Here is a 23,593-nt window from a genome sequence, read left to right on the forward strand (position 1 = left end):
TATTTTCATTTTATTCCTTCCTTTCTCCCTCACTCTCTCTCTCAGTGAAAATAACTGACAACCCGAACTGGAAATAAAAAAAGAGGCACATCATTCACAGTGCATGGTTAACACAAAAGAAGAATAATATACAAACATGAATTAATACTTCAAAACTATAATATATAAACATGTAACAAGTTTTTAGAAAATTAAATAAATTAAAAAATCATTACATCTTACTGCCAGCCACACTCCCACTCTCTACAAATTGTTTTGTGTAAATAACAGTTGCAATACCACCTGGCAATGCTGACACTAATCAAACACACCATTCATTGTGATTAGCTGCATAGGTTAAGAAAGAAGAAGAATATGTAAATAAAAAAATACATACTTTTTTCTTACGAAAAAAATTCAGTTTTTTCTAACCGATCCACCGCTCTAAACATATTGGCTATATCATGAAATTACTCATATTTATATTAACTATTGCAATTGCACAATGTCACGCCAGTCCCAAGCTGGTCGACCCCACAAAAACCACCGTTTTTGGCAGCGGTTTGGAACCGGATAAAATTGTATTACCGGCTAGATTTTTCTATATACATGCCGCTGGAGATGATGGAGTAATGTAAGTGAAATCTGCATCATTGGATATGACCATTTAATGATTCCTATTTTTTCTATTTTTTAGGTTCAATGAATCTCCGCCCCTAAATTTTGATGTACAAATTGAGGGCAAATCACCACACGGCCCATGTCGCTCCAAAGTGGATTTGATTAATCGTGGTGATGGCTCTTTCATTGCCCGTTATAGCATTATCAGCGATTGGTGTGATAAAATGATTATCAATGTACGCTATAATGGTTCCCATGTAGCTAAATCACCATATTATATACGCGACTTGGTCTATTCGGAAAAATGTTATTGTCCAAGAGATCTGAATATTTGGCTAATCGATAATGAATGTAAATCGGCCACTCAGGAAGATCAAATTGTAAGCGACTTACATTCCTTTAAGAGGGTCAACTTTAGTATGATACGCGATAATCTCATTAAAAGATACAATCAACCGGAAAGCGTATCGCTGTGCCATTATGTCGTGAAGGATCAACAAATTTGGCGTAAATGCTACGGCAAATATGATGGCTTTAAAATGTTTATGGATGCCACACTCTTGGCATTAGGCCGTGTTGTTGCCTTGCCCGATATGGAATTCTTTTTGAATTTAGGTGATTGGCCATTGTCACGTAAGGGTGGTCAACAACGTACTTCAGGGCCGTATCCGATATTTTCATGGTGTGGCAGTGATGATTCTTATGATATAGTATTACCCACCTATGATTTGACGGAATCGACGGTGGAAAATATGCAACGTGTATCGTTGGATGTGTTGTCGGTGCAACGTGAAAAATATCCATGGTCGAGTAAAGTTGATAAATTATTCTGGAGGGGTAGAGATTCGCGTAGAGAACGTTTAGATTTGATTGCTTTGGGCCGCAAACACTCGGATAAAATTGACGCTGCTTTAACGAATTTCTTCTTTTTCCGCGATGAAGAACATAAATATGGACCCAAAGTACCGCATATCAGCTTTATGGAATTCTTTAAGGTGAGAATCGGGAAAATATTTTCAAAATGAATTAAAATTGAAAGAAAAAATTAGTTACCAGGTTCTACGTGGGATCGTTTAAAACAACTGTGGTTTTAAATCTTGTAATGTAGACAAATCCGTAATATGAACCGTTCAAAAATATTTTTTTCGCTACTTCAATGACCCATAGATCTAATAATTTCTTTAATAATTATATTCTTCTTTATTTCCTTTCAGTACAAATATCAACTCAACATCGATGGCACTGTGGCTTCATATCGTTTACCCTATCTTCTGGGCGGTGGATCCACAGTTCTCAAACAAAGCTCGCCATATTATGAACATTTCTATCACAAACTAAAGGGTCATAAACATTATCTACCCATTAAGAGGGATTTATCTGATCTCGTTGAAACCATAACATGGCTAAGAGAAAACGAAGACAAAGCTTTGGAGCTGGCAAAAAATGCTCGAGAATTTGTCAACTCAAATCTTACGCCCAGACACATTTATTGTTACCACATGGCTCTGTTTAAGGTGGGTATTTTCAAAACAACAACAAATTTAAAATAATATTGAAATAAATGTATTCTTCTACAGGAATGGAGTCAACGTCTAGTCTCACCTGTCATGGTTCTACCCGGCATGGAAAAACTTGAACAAACCCACAGTTGTAGCTGCAAAGAAACGCACACTCGTGATGAACTGTAATCTCGTATTTTAAATAATTAAAGTATTTATTTCAACACATCATTCCCATCCATTATCAAAACGAAAAAAATACTCTTAGATGAATATACATTGATTGCTTTTATGAATCTATTTTATATACAAATGATATTTATTTATATATAAAAAAATATATGATGCCATATACACTCAAATTCACTCTATATAGAAAATAGGCAAACAAAAAACGAAACATTGTAGAACGTGTTTTTTATAAAGCGGGCAAAACTTAAAAAACAAAAAATGAACGGTAAAAAACTCGAATATATTTTTGAACCATATAAATATATTTGTATTTAGCACACTTTTTGCACAAATTTTAGATTTTGAGAATCTCATAGTTTTTTTGTGAAAAAAATAAAGTGAATATGAAAAAATAAATACCTTCTTTTTATTGTTGTAATGCTATTGTGGAATTATGAAACAGTTTCAAATTAAACAGCTATTTGTTCCAAACTTTAGGTCCAGCTCAAAGTATTAACCGCTAAAGTGGCTAGAAATATTACCAATAAATTTGATGATAAGTGAGTATAATATTTCTGTTGATTTAGGAAACTCTCCTTTTCAAATAAAAGACTTCCACATATTTACTTAACAAACTTGTTTATTTTAAAAAATAATGATAAAAAATACACACACGCATATATATTTCATTAATATACATAATTCCAATTTAATTTCACTCATGATTTCACTAATAATTTTTAAAATGCTTAAGTCTAAACAGTGGACACTCCTTATTATTACCCATTGCCAAATAGGCAGAGTGTGGTGAAAATTCCATACATCTAACATTACCAATTTTCGGCATAAATCCGGGGAAATTAGCATATACCGTACCGGATGGGAAATGTGCCAATTTCAAAGCATTTGGAACACGACTTGAAGCGAATGCCAATAACTCAGAACTATGATTGAATTTAACACAGCTAATAGCAGTGGTTAGATTGAGAAAACTTTTTATGGGCAACGGTGTCTGAGTTTGCATAACATTTTCAAAATCATAAACATTGACAACACCTTCCATACTGCCGGTGGCCAAGAGACGTTGATTTGGTGCCAAATCCATTGCCTTTCCGGCAATACAACCATCATCGAGGAATCGATGTTCCAAACGCTGTTGACGCATTGAAAAGACACAGATATTGGCCGAATCACTGCTTACAATCAGTCTCTGTGAATCGTTCGTGAAACAAATGGAAGCAACATTATCATTTTGTTTTAGGGAAGCAATAATTTCAAAGGTTTTGGCTTCTTGTATGTGGATTTCACCACAACGTCCGGCCGATACCAAATAACGGCCGCAAGGAGATATTGTAAAATTATTCAGATTTCCACTATTCTTACGCAAACTATAGCGGGTCTCCTTTGCCGTCATTAGATCATATAAATAGGCATAGTGCAACGTGGAACCGAACACAGCCTTTGTGCCGCAGGGTAACAGACGGGCACACTTAATGGGGAAATTGGGTATGTGAATATTATGGAGCTTGTCATTCTGGGTACCATCGATGGCATAAATGGAAGCTATACCCTTATCACCTGCCACCAAAGCGGCCGTACTTGTCGGATGAAATTGTATACTATTTATATTACCCTCAGCATAGGTGGCACGATTAACATCTTTCATCCTTTTGGCACTTATATGTTTATCTGGCAAAATGCCTTCTGGTGGTTTATTGATAAAACCCACTGTCCGCAGTAGATCATCATCATCGCCCTCATCATCCGAGTGTTTGGCTTTATCTTTTTCATCCAAATTTGCCCATTTCGGTTGGTTGACAATACGGGTAAAGCGTGCAGTCAAATGTTCCTTATATGTGTTATCCAACTTCAAATGATCCAAGGGACCGGTGTGTTTGGTTTCCTTTTTCACATCACCCAATTGTATGGCTTCATCATCTTCATCAACCCATACTGGTTTGCGTTTTTTCTTTTTACCGGTACTACTCTCGTCCTCCTTGTCATCATCGCCATCTGATTGTGTATCACTCTCTTCGGCCTTGGCCTTCTGGCCCACTGCTCTTTTAAGATTCTTCAACAGCTTATCTTTATCGCCAAATAAAACTTTATCCATGGGAACCTCTAAAGGTCCACTTGTTTTCACATTGCTTTTGTTCTTTCCGTCTTTATTTTCACTGTTTTGATTGGACTTCTCCTCCTCTTCGTCGACTTCTTGTTCATTGGTTTCCTCCTCCTGCTCCTTTTCACGATATTCAGCAATGAGTTCATTTAACTCTTGCATATCATCACTTAGCTCATCATCACTCATTTTTTTGTTAGATTTTTAATAAAAATTTACAGAAAAAATATTAAATAAAACCGCACCAATTCAATCACTCAGTCACACGTGTAGCACAATGTTTACAAGTTGAATGTTGCCAGATGGAAATAATTGATATGCAGCCCATTAAGATATTTATATTAAAGTGGGGTACACACCATACAGCGGAAAGTTGACAGTTTTTATTTAATTTATTTTTTGACATTGAATATCAAGGTTTTTGAGGTGAATAATAAAAAAGTAACTATGTAGACATGGTAAATTTATACATATATACATGAAGTCATATTTGTTGATAAATTCACTTATAAATACATTAAACTTTCAGAATTAAAATGAAAATATCTTGACAAAATTTGTTCAATTATTTATATTTTTTAATAGTTGCAGGCAAAAGGAATCGAGATAGAACATGGTTCCTTTTGAGAATATGCATAGAATCACTTTCTGAGTCGATTTATGCATGTCCGTCCGTCCATGTATTTTTGTGAACAAAGTACAGGTCCGATTTCAATGAAATTTGGCACAAGTCACTTATTTGGCCCAAGGACGAACCCTATTGAAATTGGAGAACATCGGTTCAGATTTAGATATAGCTTCCATATACAGTTTCGTCCGATTTTTTGTAAATGGTACACCAAACTCCCAAATTGGTCCGATTGAGGCAAAATTTTGCATAGAGTACTAAATTAGGACTAGATTGATTTGATATATGCCAAGTTTTGTTGAAATCGGTTAGGATTTTGATATAGCTCCATACTGCCAATATTGGTCCGATTGAGACAAAATTTTGGACAGAGTACTGAATTAGCTCCACATTGATGTATGCGAAGGTTTGTTGAAATCGGTTCAGATTTAAATATAGCTCCCATATATAGTTTCGTCAGATTTTATGTAAATGGTGCACCAAATTCCCAATAGTGGTCCAATTGAGACAAAATTTTGCACAGAGTACTGTATTGGGTCAAGATTGATATATGCCAAGTTTTGTTGAAATCGGTTCAGATTTCGATATAGCTCCCATATATATAGTTTCGTCCGTTTTTTTTGTAAATGGAGCACCATACTGCCAATATTGGTCCTGTAGGTACACTTTATTATTTTTCATTTTGTAATTTGTCAATCAAGTTTTCATTGAAATCATCTCAATACGAGTAAGTTTGGTGAATCGGAAGACGAATAGCTGAATTGTATTTGTTTCAACGAATTTTTGATTTAGAATTATCGTTAATATTACTGTCAATATTTTTTTTTATATTTATATTACATATTACCTTTTGTGTGAACTCCTCCCTAAAGCATCAAAATGTTAAGATCACCACAGCGAACAGATCGGGACTCGAACGAAAACGGTTCAGGGGATCATAACGTGACATTAAATTCTAATACGGATGCGCAATCTCAAGTTTTGAATAGTTCTAATATGATAGGTCAGAGGAATGGTATGGAAGTGTCGGCGGCAGCGGTTAAGCTTCCGGGGTTTTGGACAAATTGCCCTGAGGCGTGGTTTATTCATGTCGAGATGCAGTTCGCAACTAAAGGTATCGTTGTGGATAAGACTAAATACGAGTATGTCATTACAGCATTACCTCAAGATGTGATTATGATGGTTCTAGATGTGATACAGAACCCGGCGGGTAATAATAGATATGAAGTTCTGAAAGATGTTTTGATTAAACGGCACACTTTAAGCGAGAGTAAACGTTTGGAGAAAATAGTGGCTGATTCGGAAATAGGAGATCAAAAGCCTTCAGAATTTTATAGAGCTATGTTGTTATTGGCAGGTACACGGTTTAGCCAGGACATGTTAAAGAGACTATGGATACGAAAATTGCCGAAAAATCTTAATGTGGCACTAATGGGGTCCAATGTTACTGATATAAATCAACTAATTAAATTAGCAGATGATATTTGGGAAGTGTTACAGAAAGATGAAATAGTTGCTCTAGGAATTTCCTCAACATCGGCAGAGACGTCGCAAATTACAGATATGGGTAAGGTAGTCGAAGGTTTAGTTCAGACCACAAATAATATTTGCCAAGGGTTTAGCCAGCTATCATTGGAGGTTTCTATGATGAAGAGACAGTTCGGAGAAATGCAGGGCCCAGATAGAAGTGGGAGGTTTAGTGGAAGATCACGATCGGGAACTTGGAAGAAGAATTGGCTATGTAGGTTCCACTATAGATTCGGTCAAGATGCCAGGAACTGCGAGCAGCCGTGCGCATTTAGGGAAGGTAATAGTTCAAAAAACTAAGCAAGCCCGTTGTGAAAGCGACTAGCGATGGGGGTGCGGAAAAAACAACGCGTCGCTTATTTGTGTATGATAGAACGAATAAATTAAAATTTTTAGTGGATAGTGGAGCCGATATATCGGTTTTGCCGGCGTCAAAATTTAAAGGTTGTAAAAGGGTTTCAGACGTCGTCCTAACCGCGGCTAACGGATCAGCAATTCAGACATATGGAAAGAAGTTGTTAAACGTAGATTTAGGATTACGTCGAGATTTTCAGTTTGTTTTTACTTTGGCGAACATAAACAGACCGATAATAGGAGCGGATTTTCTGCACAAGTACGGAATGTTAATTGATATCAGAAATAGAGTGTTGGTAGACCCTCTGACAAATTTAAAGGTGTCTACATGTTCACAGTTGTGTTCCATTCAGTTACCAAAGATTTTTGCTTACCAAGATCAATATACGAAACTGCTGAAGGAGTTTCCCTCATTAACGGCTGAGCCTGATTATACGAAACCAGTTAAACATTCGACTGTACATAGGATAGTTACTAATGGACCATTGCCCTATACAAAGCCTAGGAGATTGGATCCTGTGAAATATAAAGTTGCTAAGGCAGAATTTGAATATCTAGTCAGATGTGGGATTTGCAGGCCTTCCGATTCAAGTGTAGCATCGGCATTGCATTTAGTCTCCAAGAAGGATCCAGATGATTGGCGACCTTGTGGAGATTTTAGGCAGTTAAATGCTGTAACAGTCCCTGATAGGTATCCCATTCCACACATACATGACTTAAACATGAACATGAAGGGAAAACGGGTATTTTCAAAGTTGGATTTAGTGCGGGCTTATCACCAGATTCCTATGTCAACGGAGGATATACACAAGACCGCGATTACTACGCCATTCGGAATGTTTGAATTTGTTAGAATGCCGTTTGGGTTGAGGAACTCATCTCAAACTTTTCAGCGGTTCATAAATGAAGTAGTAAGAGGACTAGACTTTATATTCGTCTATATTGACGACGTATTAATTTTTAGTGAAACTGAAGAGGAGCATTTACGGCACTTGAGCATTGTGTATTCGCGGCTACAGGAGTATGGATTGAACATTAAACCAGGGAAGTGCATATTCGGTGCAACAAATGTGGATTTTCTGGGGCATAACATTTCGGAGGAGGGTATTAGACCTCCAGATGAGAAAGTATCTGCTATTCAGAAGTTTGAGAAGCCAAACACGGTTAAACTCATGCAAAAGTTCATGGGTATGATCAATTATTATCATAGGTACATTCCTGGGCTCGCGGAATTGTCTAGCCCTATACATGAGATGTTGAATCGCGCGTTAGCCAATAAAAACAAGAAAATTGTATGGGATGATAGGTCTCAGAAAGCTTTCGAGGATATTAAGACAGCCTTTGCGTCTCGTATTATGTTGAGTCATTTTGATGGTATATCAAGATTAACATTGACAGTTGATGCATCATGCATTGCAATAGGAGGTGTATTGCAGCAGATGCGGGGTGTAGTGGCAGAGCCCTTAGCATTTTATTCTAGAAAATTGTCCGAGGCAGAAGTAAAGTACAGTGCATTTGATCGTGAGTTACTCGCGATTCATGACAGTATTCAGCATTTTCGTTATATGCTTGAAGGCAGGTGTTTCACGGTATATACTGATCATAAGCCATTAGTACGGGCTATGGTGTCAAAGACAGAGAGGAGTCCGAGACAAATCCGACAGTTGGAATACATATCGCAATTTACGAATGACATTCAATACCTGCGGGGGATCGACAACTTAGTAGCCGATACGCTGTCGAGGTCATTCGAAGTGGATGCTTTAAAGAGTTCAGACTTGAATTTAAAAGTATTGTGTAGCGAGCAGCAAAATGATGAAGAGTTGACCGAGATATTACAAAGTACGAATGGACACCATAATTTGAAATTAATTGATATTCCAGTATTTAACGTATCTTTGTGGTGTGAGGTATCACAAGAGACACAGCGGCCATATATACCACTGGTGATGCGCAGGGTTGTATTTGATAAACTTCATTCAGTTTCCCACCCAGGTGTTAGAGCTACCCGCCGAATGATTTGTAAGCGATATTATTGGCCTGGTATGAGTAAGGAAATTAATGTTTCGTCCGATTTTATGTAAATTAAGCACCAAAGAGTAAAATTTAGCCCGTTTCGCACAAACATTTTGTTGTAAGGTCAACTGTTATTGCATGCTCTTAAAACGAGAGGTCGATATCTTTTAACAATACCTAGATGACGGTGGTATCGATTTATTTAGGTTTGCTCCGGCTCTTCTCAGTCGGCACTCTCAGCGGTGTGCATAACAGAGACAACAAGAAATTGAGTTACTAATGTAAAATGAAATTCAAAAAAAAAAAAAAAAAAAAAAAAAAAGATATAAATTGTTGTTGCGTTATTTTCCAGACAGCGTTGTTTTCTGGTATCCAGATGTCATTGGATACCTTTATCGCCCACCCTATGGATTCCTGTATGAATCCCCTTTTTGGGCTCCCACCATGGTGAGATGCCCCCAATACCTATATCGACTTCACCTTAGTTTACATTATCCCCTTATATAGTTGATTAAAACATATTGTTATGTTTAATTATTTTCATATTTTTTTTAATTCATAAATTCTTTTCATATTTATTTTCTTTGATATAATAACATTAGATCGTATAATAATACATAATATTATATACTACATAATGATAATAAAAAAATAATCTGAAATCTATTTACTTGGGTGTCAATCGACAATGTCAATAATGGAAGTACATACAAATTTGAATTACATTGGTATGTTCATCCCAATTCAAGTACCACTGTGCACTATATTGTATACTAGAGGATATATATATATATATATATATATATTTATAAAGGATATATTTATAACCTATCGAGCTCAATGGTGTAATTATTTATCCTTAAATGGTTCAAATAAAATTGTATACGAATAGGGATAAACATTTGACAAAATTATAATTTCGAAGAAAATATTTTTATAAAAATTTAAATCCAGAATAATAACTATATAAATATATATAGGGGTTAATATTTAATATTTAAATTCAAAATGTTCACAAATTATATAAATTCAATCATTCAAATTGAATATGTATGTACGTTTATATATGTATGAGTGTATGCATGTATATTACAAATGTATGCTCATATATACATACACCTATAATAACTGTACATATATACAACGTTTATTATATATCATTATATAATTATATTTATTTCTTTTTTTGTATTATATACTATTATATATTATATATTTTTTTTTATGTGTGTATATATATTAATATATATACTATATATATGTATGTATATTAGGTACGATACTATACGAGGGTATATATATATAATTTATAAAATAGATATATCTAATATATATATATAGAAATATAAGTATGCAATTACAACTAAATTTGCTTTATAACACGAAAGAGTATTCAATTTTGACATTAACTTGATTTGACAGATTTAATTTTGATGTAATTCTAATGAATTTGGAGAAGACAAAGAAAACGGTGGAATTTCGTGTACAAAATGGCGGGAATTCTCACTTTTATAAATGTTATTTTCAAGTCAAAACAATTTAGTATTTTAGGAGTGTATTTGATCATTTAAATTTATGATGGTTTTGTTCCAAAACTCGGCTGACCGTCGAGTAACAAATAAAAAAAAAATGTGGCCCCTAACCTCCCGGTCTGTGACTGGTCGGATAGGGTACCAAACGAGGACAAAAAATATAAGTTGACGCAAACTGTCACTTTTCCAGGTGTGTACTTACAGTTGGGGAATCGATACCAAACCTTTACTGTAAGAGTGACTTGTCTGATGGAAGGTATTCGTTGATGCCGATGGTGGTTCTGACGATGGCTTCGTATATGATGAAGTCCCAAAAATTGTGTGTGGCGTTCAAAAAAAATTGTCCAAAGAAATTTTAATGTCGCCTTCGGTGTGGTTATACCAATGCCAAAAGGAAAAAAATAATGACGGCAACAGTTGGTTTTGGTGTGGTAATTTTCCACTGTATACCACAGGAGGGTAATAGAATTCCTGGGCCGGGATAAGCACGTGGCACTCTAGGTACACCAGATACCGTTAAGGCAACCGTTATAACTACCGCTCCAAAAAAAAATCTCTGGAAAAAAAAACACTTCTATACAAACTCGCTAATTTACATTGGTGTGTAAGTTTCACCAAAACCTACCCACAAAACCGCTTACTTTCCGCAAAAGTAGTTTATTCCAACAGGAGGGATAAGAAAAAAATAACACTCCACTTCCAATTATTTAATAGGACTTTGCACCGGTATATAACTTTGCACTGTAGAATTTGTTGTTGTGGTCTGCCGCTACGTCTTACTATTTCGAATTACACTTTTAGAATGACGCCAAAATGGCAATCGGTGCGAAAAGGAAAAATGAGTAAGGGCACCTTAGTCCGAAACTTGCATAAGAATATGCAAAAAGGAACAATCGACTAATCGATGTCATGATCGATTATTGACTGATGACAGATGGGCTATGGTAGGTTAACACGAGGGTGACATAACAAACCCGAACACGTTGGTGGAGGCCTGCCGGAAGCATACTGATTCGGGAAGTCAACCGAAGAATAAGAGAAGTGGGGAAGAACCGCGACCCTGATAAATCAAAACGAAAGCCGGGAGAAACTATTTCGTCGGTACCATATGTTGCAAATCTTTCGAATGATAGACCCCTAATTTCTTTCCCTGAAGGTCTTCAATTTCGTATAGTGAGGTCCCTACCTTCCGGACAACTCTACACTTCACAAACTTCTGACACAACTTCGAATTAAGATGGCGGGAAGCGTCACTCAAAATGAAGTTCCGTCTCAGTATTTCCTGCCCCGGTTTGAAATTAACTTCGCGCGATCGTGTGTTGTAGCGTGCGGCGGATTTTTCAAAAACATCGTGCAATTTATTTTTAATCCTGTCTCGAACTAAATGTAGAATGTCATGTTTCGTAACTATATCTACCGTACCGTCTTCTAAAATTCCAAGTTTGTGTGCTAAATCGTACTCACTCGCGTGTGTTATCATGTGTGTTCCAAATAGTGAGAAATATGGTGTAAATCCGGTTGATGTGTGTAAAGTGGATCTTAAAGAACATTCGATTGCGGAAAGATATTTATCCCAATCCTTTTGATCCTCCGAAACGTACGATCTGATCGCCGCGATAATTGTCCGATTGACCCTCTCGGAAGCATTCGCTTGGGGAGAGTACACCGCGTTTCGAATCTGTTTGCAACCATACTTCTCTAAAAATGAAGTGAACTCAAAAGATACAAATTGTTTGCCATTATCAGAATGGACTAATTGTGGCACACCAAATTTGTGAAAAACTTCAGACTCTAAAAATTTAATGACATTTTTCGAATTTGCTTTGGCCATTGGTTTCAAAAGAACAAATTTCGTCAAGTGATCTAACACGATGAAAATAAATGTGTTGCCTAACCTCGATCGTGGAAATGGACCAATAAAATCAATAAAAATCTTTTGCCATGGCCTGTCCGTAACGGTTTTATTGCCCATTTTGGCTCTTAAGATTTTATTTGGAGCTTTTGTCTCCTTACAAACAATACAACGATTTACAAAGTCTCGTACTTGTCTTGCCATCTTAGGCCAATAAAAATATTGTCTAAGTGCAGCTATAGTTCTACCAATACCACAATGACTCTTTACTATAGACTTATGTGCATTCTCAATAAGTGATTCGGTTAAACCAGTAGGAACCCAAAGTTTCCAAGTGAAATTCTCATGAACTGGATTGCCATCCGAAGGAAGAGTCTTCTTGTAAACGAAAGAATCGACAATTTTTAAATCGGGAAGTTTATCCTCGTTTTCGCGTATCACTTCAATCAACTGAGTATACTCCTCATCTTTGAATTCATCAGATTCTAAATCAATTAAAGGCTTTTCGGAAATGAACATATTTATTTCATCCATATATAAACGAGATAATGTGTCGGCGACAACATTTTGCGATCCTTTACGATGCTGAATATCAAAATTGAAAGCTTGGAGCTTCAGACTCCATCTAGCCAAACGACCACTGAGATCCTTCTGTCCCATCAGCCATTTTAAAGCACTGTGATCCGTAACTACGGTAAAAGGCATAAGTTCTATAAACGGTCGAAATTTCTTAATGGCACTGATAACCGCTAAACATTCGCGTTCAGTGACACTATAATTTTGTTCAGCCTTCGATAACTGTGCGGAATGAAAAGCTATGGGACGTTCCAGACCTTCAGCGTTTAGTTGGTACAAGACTGCACCGATGCCTAGATTGGAAGCATCGCACTGAACATAAAATCTCTTATCGAAAACGGGATGACTTAAAACGGGGCTAGTAGTCAAAGCTACTTTCAATTTATTAAATGACTCAACCGCCTGTCCATCGAAACAAAAAGGTTTTCCTTTCTTCAAAGTGCTTGTAATTGAAGCTGTGATTTCGGCATAATTCCGAATAAAACGCCTAAACCAAGAAGCCATACCTAAAAATCTGCGAACTTCGCGAGTTGTTTTAGGAATTGGTATATCCGTAATACTATTTATTTTGGAAGGATCTGGCTTGAGTTTACCTTCACCGACTATATAGCCTAAATATCTTAACTCTCGACGACAGAACTTGGATTTTCTTAAGTTAATGGTCAAATTCGCTCTGGACAGCATCTCTCCTACCTTGCGCAACAGATTGACATGAGTCTCAAAATCTGGCGAAACGACTAACAGATCGTCAAGGTATACGAAAACCTTGTTTTTCAGGTCCGGCGAGATCACTCTATCCATCAACCGACATAACCGCTGAGCTGCGTTGCACAACCCAAACGGCATGACAGTAAATTGATAGTGTGGTCTCCCCGGCACTGTAAACGCTGTCTTCGGACGGCTGTCAAATGCCAGAGGAACCTGCCAGAAAGCATCCTTAAGATCAATACTAGAAATGAAGTAGGTGTCCTGAAGCCGGCCTAAAAGAGAATCAATAAACGGAAGAGGATAAGCATCCTTCACGGTTACCTCATTTAACTTGCGTGCATCTAAACACAGCCTATTCTTCTCTCCACGTCGAACGAGAGTGACCGGCGAATTCCATGCAGACATACTGGGTTCAATAACACCTAAACTTAACATGCGATCTAATTCTTGATAAATTAATGACTCAACAGCTGGAGACACAGGATAATGACGTTGTTTAATTGGAACCGCATCACCAGTATCAATGATGTGCTCCTCTAAATGGGTTTTACCGAGACCATACTTATCAAAATCTAGAAAACATTCCTTAGCCTTTTCCAGCTGAGCTGATTGATCATCAGATAAAGAATGCATATCAGAATCATTAATTACAGAATTGATCTCGATACTGCTAACGAGCTTCGGGGCTACGTTAAATTTCTTCCAGAAATCAACGCCACAATACATGAAATTCTCAAGACCCGGAATTAAATATACTTCCATGGCCTGCGTCTGATCATCGAACGTGAGATCTACTCTAACTTTTCCGGCACAGGAAACACGTTGTCCATTAGCCGTACCAACACTACATTTATAAACAGGAATAACTTTGATATTTAATCTGTCGATCAGAGAAAAACAATCTTTACCTAAGCAAGTGACGGTTGCACCACTGTCAAAAAGTGCTAAAACAGACTCACCATTTACTAAAACTTCTCGGAATGGTCGAGGATCATTAGTTTTAAATTCAGTAAAGGTTGTGGACGATATCGATATTCTATTAAGACGTCTACGCTTGTATCGCTCGCGAGTATTCAAGATTCGTTTGGAAATGAAATCAGCAGGATTTGCAGATATTTCAGCATTAAAAATTCTATCACGGGTTTTCAAATAGTTAGCCATGCGGACATGGAAAGGCAATGTTAAATTCGGTTTGGATTTATGCGTACAATCGGAAGTTACAATCTGGTCTATAAAATTTTGGTTTATGGAAGTGGAAACATCTTTCGAACCTAGTCAATCTACAGTCTGAGTTGAAACTGATTCTGTTTTTGAGGAATTACCTGCTCGGCTTTGCTGTTTGCAATTGTTGCATTGTGGAGCTGTAACACCCGGAGTACCACATCGAAAGCAAAATAAAGATCGTTTGGAACTGGTGCATTGTTTAAAAACATGGCTATGATCTCCACAGTTCCAACAACGAGAAGAATCTTTATTGATAGCAATTGCTGGTTTCGATCTAAATCTCAATTCATCAACTTCATTAACCATATCGTCAGTTTCGGATTCAAAAATTTCATTCAGCATGCGAGAAGGTGCATTTGGTCTTATTCTTTGAGAAGATTCTCGTTCTAAAAACTCTTCGGCTTTTCTAACTTCATTACGAAATTGTTCAACGGAATAAAAACTACCACTAAAAGTCAGATGTGCAAGTTTGGGTTTTAATCCTGCTTTCAAAATGTCTATGACTTCAAAATCCTTTAAAGGTTCTCTCAATTGAGTACGCAAACTGGTTATCACATCTATATATTGTGTTGCAGACTCATCCCTTCCCTGCTTCCTGTCCATAATTTGACGCATGACGTCCAAATTGGATTGAAAACGCTGAAATTCATGAGTAATATTAACCTTCAAATTCTCCCAATTCATGTTTGGATACTGCCGGATTTGACTCCAATACCATTGGCTGGCACGGCCTTCCAATAAATGATGAAATCCATCAAGCAGTTCCCTTTCCGAACATCCATAACTTATACGCAATCTCTCAATTCTAAAAAGGAAATCTTCAATCTGTGGTGTTTTTGGCGTTGCATCGAATTTAATTCCCCATTTATTAATATACGGGTATTTTGACCTATTAAAACAATCTCTGCCTTCAAAATTCTGAAATTCACTATTTTGTCTACCGGAAGCTACATGCCTAGTATCGGTTTGCATCGGTGGTAAGTCGTGTGGCCAGTTTATATTTTGCGCCGGTGAAACATAACCGTCAGAAGGATTACACGGAGTAATAGGGGATTGTGAAAGAGCAACTTTCACTGCCGCCGCTACGGCCGACTGCATTTCCTTTCTCATGACTTCTACCATCGAGGCTTGAGAAGCTTCTAAAGCTGTCTCCACCACTTCAACAATACCTGTACTGCTTAATCGTTCAGCACGGTCAACACTATTCCCACGAATTGTGAGTGGACTGAAAGAAGGTCTAGTAACTGTACTGTTATCACCAGTTACTTCCGCTTGTAAAAATCGAGATTCATTATCATCAACCATTGTCGGTGTAATGCCGTTACCACTATCTAAATCTTCTGCTTGTGTATTACCCTGGTTAACTGTCAAATCTCCTGCGGCTCTACTATTGGAACGAGTGGTCCTGCCGAGAGGCTTCGGTATCGCAGAGGGTGCTGGTTGCATAATGCCAAATAATCACGAAAATAATTTGATTTAATCGAAATGTCAATGTAAAATCCAAAATAAATTCCAATAAAAATTTACAGAATTTTGAAAATTCAAAAAAAATTAATTTCTGAAAATCAAAAAAATGTATCTAAATGTTATGCATCCAACAAGAGAATTAAATTTATACAAGTCTCATCAAAAGGTTATATTCCAAACTTGTAGTGAAAATCAAAAACAAATACTCAAAATAGCAAATACTGCAATATAATATTAGCTGAAAACTAATTTGTAATTTTCTTCTTCAGAAATCAAATGGATAAATGTCAATCAATATAAAAAGGGAAATGTAAACAGGTTGGTTTAAAGAAGTCAATATAGAAAAACAACAACATATCTGTAACGCAACAAACAATGTGATCTTAGAAAGAAATTCTAATTAGTAACTCAATAATGAAACACATTAGCTATCGCAAATTCAACTGTTGGTCATATATTTACCTACAGAGAATGACTATATAACTTTTATGTTTCAAATAAAATTTCAGAATTTGGTTGTATTTTATCGCAAAATTAATACCATAATAAAAACGACGATTCAATGACATATAAAATACAATTCTATACGATGGAAATATAGAATAAAATATTTTTTCAATTACGCCAAGTCGCTATTGAGTGTTATCATTAGGTAACAACTCAAGTCGAAAACCAAAAAAAACGTAATCAAGATCCAAAAATTCAAAAGAGGTACCAGGATGAACCTGGCCTTTACGTTGGGCGCCATTTTGTTGTAAGGTCAACTGTTATTGCATGCTCTTAAAACGAGAGGTCGATATCTTTTAACAATACCTAGATGACGGTGGTATCGATTTATTTAGGTTTGCTCCGGCTCTTCTCAGTCGGCACTCTCAGCGGTGTGCATAACAGAGACAACAAGAAATTGAGTTACTAATGTAAAATAAAATTCAAAAAAAAAAAAAAAAAAAAAAGATATAAATTGTTGTTGCGTTATTTTCCAGACAGCGTTGTTTTCTGGTATCCAGATGTCATTGGATACCTTTATCGCCCACCCTATGGATTCCTGTATGAATCCCCTTTTTGGGCTCCCACCATGGTGAGATGCCCCCAATACCTATATCGACTTCACCTTAGTTTACATTATCCCCTTATATAGTTGATTAAAACATATTGTTATGTTTAATTATTTTCATATTTTTTTTAATTCATAAATTCTTTTCATATTTATTTTCTTTGATATAATAACATTAGATCGTATAATAATACATAATATTATATACTACATAATGATAAAAAAAAATAATCTGAAATCTATTTACTTGGGTGTCAATCGACAATGTCAATAATGGAAGTACATACAAATTTGAATTACATTGGTATGTTCATCCCAATTCAAGTACCACTGTGCACTATATTGTATACTAGAGGATATATATATATATATATATATATATATATTTATAAAGGATATATTTATAACCTATCGAGCTCAATGGTGTAATTATTTATCCTTAAATTGTTCAAATAAAATTGTATACGAATAGGGATAAACATTTGACAAAATTATAATTTCGAAGAAAATATTTTTATAAAAATTTAAATCCAGAATAATAACTATATAAATATATATAGGGGTTAATATTTAATATTTAAATTCAAAATGTTCACAAATTATATAAATTCAATCATTCAGATTGAATATGTATGTACGTTTATATATGTATGAGTGTATGCATGTATATTACAAATGTATGCTCATATATACATACACCTATAATAACTGTACATATATACAATGTTTATTATATATCATTATATAATTATATTTATTTCTTTTTTTGTATTATATACTATTATATATTATATATTTTTTTTTATGTGTGTATATATATTAATATATATACTATATATATGTATGTATATTAGGTACGATACTATACGAGGGTATATATATATAATTTATAAAATAGATATATCTAATATATATATAGAAATATAAGTATGCAATTACAACTAAATTTGCTTTATAACACGAAAGAGTATTCAATTTTGACATTAACTTGATTTGACAGATTTAATTTTGATGTAATTCTAATGAATTTGGAGAAGACAAAGAAAACGGTGGAATTTCGTGTACAAAATGGCGGGAATTCTCACTTTTATAAATGTTATTTTCAAGTCAAAACAATTTAGTATTTTAGGAGTGTATTTGATCATTTAAATTTATGATGGTTTTGTTCCAAAACTCGGCTGACCGTCGAGTAACAAATAAAAAAAAAAATGTGGCCCCTAACCTCCCGGTCTGTGACTGGTCGGATAGGGTACCAAACGAGGACAAAAAATATAAGTTGACGCAAACTGTCACTTTTCCAGGTGTGTACTTACAGTTGGGGAATCGATACCAAACCTTTACTGTAAGAGTGACTTGTCTGATGGAAGGTATTCGTTGATGCCGATGGTGGTTCTGACGATGGCTTCGTATATGATGAAGTCCCAAAAATTGTGTGTGGCGTTCAAAAAAAATTGTCCAAAGAAATTTTAATGTCGCCTTCGGTGTGGTTATACCAATGCCAAAAGGAAAAAAATAATGACGGCAACAGTTGGTTTTGGTGTGGTAATTTTCCACTGTATACCACAGGAGGGTAATAGAATTCCTGGGCCGGGATAAGCACGTGGCACTCTAGGTACACCAGATACCGTTAAGGCAACCGTTATAACTACCGCTCCAAAAAAAAATCTCTGGAAAAAAAAACACTTCTATACAAACTCGCTAATTTACATTGGTGTGTAAGTTTCACCAAAACCTACCCACAAAACCGCTTACTTTCCGCAAAAGTAGTTTATTCCAACAGGAGGGATAAAAAAAAAAAATAACACTCCACTTCCAATTATTTAATAGGACTTTGCACCGGTATATAACTTTGCACTGTAGAATTTGTTGTTGTGGTCTGCCGCTACGTCTTACTATTTCGAATTACACTTTTAGAATGACGCCAAAATGGCAATCGGTGCGAAAAGGAAAAATGAGTAAGGGCACCTTAGTCCGAAACTTGCATAAGAATATGCAAAAAGGAACAATCGACTAATCGATGTCATGATCGATTATTGACTGATGACAGATGGGCTATGGTAGGTTAACACGAGGGTGACATAACAATTTCGCACAGCTTGCCTAATTAGGTCCAAATTTAGCATCTCGTGTATTTACCCAAAGTGGTGAAGGGTATCATGTAGTCGGCCCGTCCGACTTTTGAACTTTCCTTACTGGTTTTTATGGTCTGTTTGGGAAACTGCAAGAATGCACAATTTTTAATACGCTAATAATTGTTCCTTTATGATATAGTATAAATATATTACATAGCGTATGTGTTACATATAACCCACTGGATTTGTGAATAGGATTAACGTGACGTACACACTATTAAATTGACGTTTGAAATCTATTGGATTTATTAGCCAAAAAGCCATTGGTTTCATTTCAATTAAATTTGAATATATTTCAAATCTCTACTTAAATTTTTATTATAATAACTTATTCCATGAAAATTCCATAGAGTTTTCTAATAATTTCCTTTGTTTACTTTACATATTAATTAATATTTTAATATAATTTATTTTGTTTTCGCTTCAAAGTTAACCACATATTTACATCCCTATTAAACGTACTTACACTTTGCAACTCTGTGGCATTGCCATACACAAAAATGGTATTCTGCACCAAGTAACCTCAAAAAAATACAACCTGACTACTGACAATTGCAAAAAGTATCCATCCATTCTGGCAATCGTCGGTTGTCATTGAGAGTGACGAGAGTGGTCGTAAAGGGAAATTTTCGATTTCTATCAAAATCTCCAAAATTCATGAAGTAAAGCAAAAAATTTTTCTTATTTAATAGTGACAAAAAGTTAATAAATCTATAAGAAAATAATTCTCAACATAAAGATCTCGAAAATAAAAGTTTTATTTAACGAAAAATAATAGTTTTCTAGTGAATTTTATATCTATATTATTTTTTTTGCTTTTCCGCATAGTTGAGGCAGTGTGTGTACGTGCGTGAGTGTATGCCTGCTTATGTGTGTGTGTGCAAATGATGAGCAATATTTGTGACAGCAGCAGCAGACCATTCCCAAAATCATCATTTTCCAATTGATTTTTTTTTGCATACACATATGTACGTATGGGAAAAATCTAACGTGTTGCGATAAACAAAAATTGTTTTTTTACTGAAAGAAAAATCATTTCTAGGAAATAAAGTTATTTACAATTTTTATTTTGCCACACCAAGAAAATAGTGGAAAGAAAGAAAAAAGTATTGGAGTGTACATTTGTCAGACATCTTCGTTCATTTCACCTTTTTCTTATTGTTGGATGGATAGTCTGTCGTCGTTGACTCCACTACAATCCGCAGAGTGTTTGTGTTAGTGAGCTTTGTGCGGCAGTGAAAAAATAAAAAAAAAAAATACAAAGAGCGAGTGAAAAATTGTGTTTTGATATTTTGATTTTTATTTAAATTATTTTCGTTTTTTTGCACTCCCAATCTAGTTTCGCAAGTGTGTTAATACAAAACAAAAACCCTAAGAAAAATTTTGGAAATAAGAAAAAAGTGAAAGGTGCAGCCTTCTAATACAGCTAGCCACCAGCTATTTTATTGTGTTTTGCATTTGCAATAATTAAACCAAGGGGATTTGAACTTGAAGTCTGAAAAAAAAAACAATAACAACACATCATTTTCCATCATCACACCACCAGCCGCCACCACAAGAAAATTCTAACAAAATGTCTGCGGAACGTGAGATACCAGCAGAGGATAGTATTAAAGTCGTGTGTCGTTTTCGTCCATTGAACGATAGCGAGGAAAGAGCCGGCTCCAAGTTTATTGTGAAATTTCCCAACAGTGCTGAGGAAAATTGTCTTTCTATAGGGGTAAGTTGCAACAATTATCAAACACAACAACACACACCCACACACTCTATATGGACGGACAACATTTTAATTTAAGAAATTACATGGTTTTGTGGTTCACCCTCCTGATTTCTCTATTTATTTTTGCTAGTTGTTCAATAGCTATATTTCCTTTTTTCGAAGATTGTATTTGCACAGCAGCTGGTATATTTTTGGGGTTAGGTTTAATTGTCAGATGACGTCATTTTGTCCATAACCCCCCTTTTTCTTGATGTTTCTTTCGTTTTGCTTTTTCGTTCGTAGTAAAGTTTTGTGTTATTCTCTCATCATTGCAAAACAGAAATTGACAGAAATATGTATCAAAAAAGTAGGAGAATGAGAAGTAAACAGCTCTCTAATCAACAACAACAAAAGCAGCCGCAATAACAAATGACATTAACTAAAAGCCAAGCAACACCAACAACTTTAATGTATAGAAGTTAATAACAATGTGTTGCCATTTTCTTTGTATATATTTATATTTTTCTTGTTGTTTAATGCAATCATGCCGCCCGCCCTATCAACTGTCATTTGAGAGTCGTTGAGTAGAGTAGTTGAGGTGACTGAACAACCCCCACATTACTTGAAATTGGTATTGGTTGAGTAAGACACAATATCAACAACAAACACATTACCTACGGTATCAAACAAAAATAATAGAGTAGCAATAAAAGTGCGAGAGAGAAAACAGTTCAATTACCTGAGAGTACCTAAGGGAGAAATAATAAATGAACTGAAGTGTAGAGAATGCACAAGCAATGACAGACAGGTGATGGTGTATTTGGCAGTTAAATAATGAAAGTTTCCCTCCATATCTTAAATTACTTAATAAATAATCGAATTTATGTTGGAATTATATGCAAAATACCAATGGGTAATTTTGTGGCCATACAATTATAACTTTTTGACCTATCCTATATGAATTAATTCTACAATCTTTCTTAATTAACTGCAAGTGGCCAATTAATTGCTATTTGCCAAGCATTGCTGTATAGCTGCAGTTTTTTGGTGATTTCAATAAGAGCAACTATAACCTTGTTCCAATTAGTAATTGTAAGCTTGAATGCTTAATTAAGTAAGAAATATCCGACTTAATTTCAAAGGATACAAAAAGAGAAGAGGTCAAGGCAGTTAATACATACAGTGGTGGTCACAGAATTAAAACATTTACTGTGGTAAATATTTTTTGATCAGCCCTCGATTCTTTTAAAGTATTTTTGAAATTTTTTTAATTCAGAACACTTCTATATACTGCACTTAAAAAATTTAGTGCGAAAATAGAAAATTATTCCATGCAATTTTCCATAAATAACGGTTTTTATGAAAATACATCGATTTTGAAGTGGCCATTTAATTAAAACATTGTGTGATTTTTTACTTTACTGTATTTTTTTGAAAATATTTTTAAAAAAGCTCATTAATTTAGTTCATTTATGTAAACTAAGCACTGATAGAATCATTTACAAATAAAAATATTTGAAAAAATCTGTAAAATCAATCAAAATTGCCAAAAAAAATTGTACAGTACACCTAACGTTCAGAAAACACCCTTATTATAGAAAATAAAGGTGGGAATGCACTAGAAATTGCTAGAATTAGTAAAAAACAATTAATAATTCTAAAAATGAATAAATATTTGAAATAAAAACTCAAAAAATTGGAATTAACCTAAAGGAACGATTCAATTTCAATAGCCTTTACTAAAGAAGGCCGGAATATTTTTGCAGTATGTGAGAAAATATAGATTGATATTGGTATTTATTATATCAAATCGATTGTTCGACTAGTACAGAATATATTTTATCAAAAAATATATCAGTTACAACAGAACGAACAGAGATCAAGGCCTATGTTGACGAGTAAAGGTTTCTGGCACACAGCAGTATTTTTGATGTTCAACACAAGTCTTCAAATATTTGTCAATGTGTAAAATTTTTCCTAATTTTTTACTAAAATAGATTAAGTGGAAGTCATTCTCTTCATAAAATATTATTTAGGAAAAATATTGTCATGTTCAACAGATTTTAAGGGTCAAGAGTTGACCATCAATCATGCTGATGTGTGCCAAAAACCTTTACTCGTCAACATAGGCCTTGATCTCTGTTCGTTCTGTTGTGACTGATATATTTTTTGATAAAATATATTCTGTACTACTCGAACAATCGATTTGATATATTTAATACCAATATCAATCGATATTTTCTCTCACATACTGCAAAAATATTCCAGCCTTCTTTATTAAAGGCTATTGAAATTGAATCGTTCCTTTAGGTTAATTCCAATTTTTTGAGTTTTTATTTTAAATATTTATTCATTTTGAGAATTATTAATTGTTTTTTACTAATTCTAGCAATTTCTAGTGCATTCGCACCTTTATTTTCTATAATAAGGGTGTT

The 23,593-nt window shown here is 34.9% G+C and overlaps 3 protein-coding genes across 3 annotated transcripts; 2 read left to right on the forward strand and 1 right to left on the reverse strand.

Moving 5' to 3' along the window:
* The first annotated feature begins 443 nt into the window (after positions 1-443).
* LOC133333772 (protein O-glucosyltransferase 2-like) lies at positions 444-2,294 on the forward strand. The gene is made up of 4 exons (XM_061542064.1): positions 444-613; positions 677-1,595; positions 1,815-2,114; positions 2,178-2,294. Exons 1-4 carry the CDS (start codon positions 444-446, stop codon positions 2,286-2,288), a joined length of 1,500 nt encoding a protein of 499 aa, XP_061398048.1. The 3' UTR covers positions 2,289-2,294.
* A 706-nt stretch (positions 2,295-3,000) lies between these two features.
* On the reverse strand, positions 3,001-4,578 carry LOC133333773 (U3 small nucleolar RNA-associated protein 18 homolog). Its single transcript, XM_061542065.1, has one exon. The coding sequence runs from the start codon at positions 4,576-4,578 to the stop codon at positions 3,001-3,003; it is 1,578 nt and encodes a 525-aa protein (XP_061398049.1).
* A 1,318-nt stretch (positions 4,579-5,896) lies between these two features.
* Positions 5,897-6,844, forward strand: LOC133333774 (uncharacterized). Its single transcript, XM_061542066.1, has one exon. It carries the CDS (start codon positions 5,897-5,899, stop codon positions 6,842-6,844), a length of 948 nt encoding a protein of 315 aa, XP_061398050.1.
* The last annotated feature ends 16,749 nt before the right edge of the window (positions 6,845-23,593 follow it).

This window comes from Musca vetustissima, unplaced genomic scaffold (genome assembly GCF_032173495.1).
Source record: "Musca vetustissima isolate MV318-11 ecotype Yass unplaced genomic scaffold, APGP_CSIRO_Mvet_v1 utg24559, whole genome shotgun sequence".
In the NCBI taxonomy this organism is placed as follows: domain Eukaryota; kingdom Metazoa; phylum Arthropoda; class Insecta; order Diptera; family Muscidae; genus Musca; species Musca vetustissima.

Bases quoted from the DNA above. Each gene is read 5' to 3' on its own strand.
- LOC133333773 (XM_061542065.1), bottom strand. From the start codon at position 4,578: ATGAGTGATGATGAGCTAAGTGATGATATGCAAGAGTTAAATGAACTC.
- LOC133333774 (XM_061542066.1), top strand. From the start codon at position 5,897: ATGTTAAGATCACCACAGCGAACAGATCGGGACTCGAACGAAAACGGT.
- LOC133333772 (XM_061542064.1), top strand. From the start codon at position 444: ATGAAATTACTCATATTTATATTAACTATTGCAATTGCACAATGTCAC. The intron at 614-676 runs GTAAGTGAAATC...TCTATTTTTTAG, and splicing joins GCTGGAGATGATGGAGTAAT to GTTCAATGAATCTCCGCCCC. The intron at 2,115-2,177 runs GTGGGTATTTTC...ATTCTTCTACAG, and splicing joins ACCACATGGCTCTGTTTAAG to GAATGGAGTCAACGTCTAGT.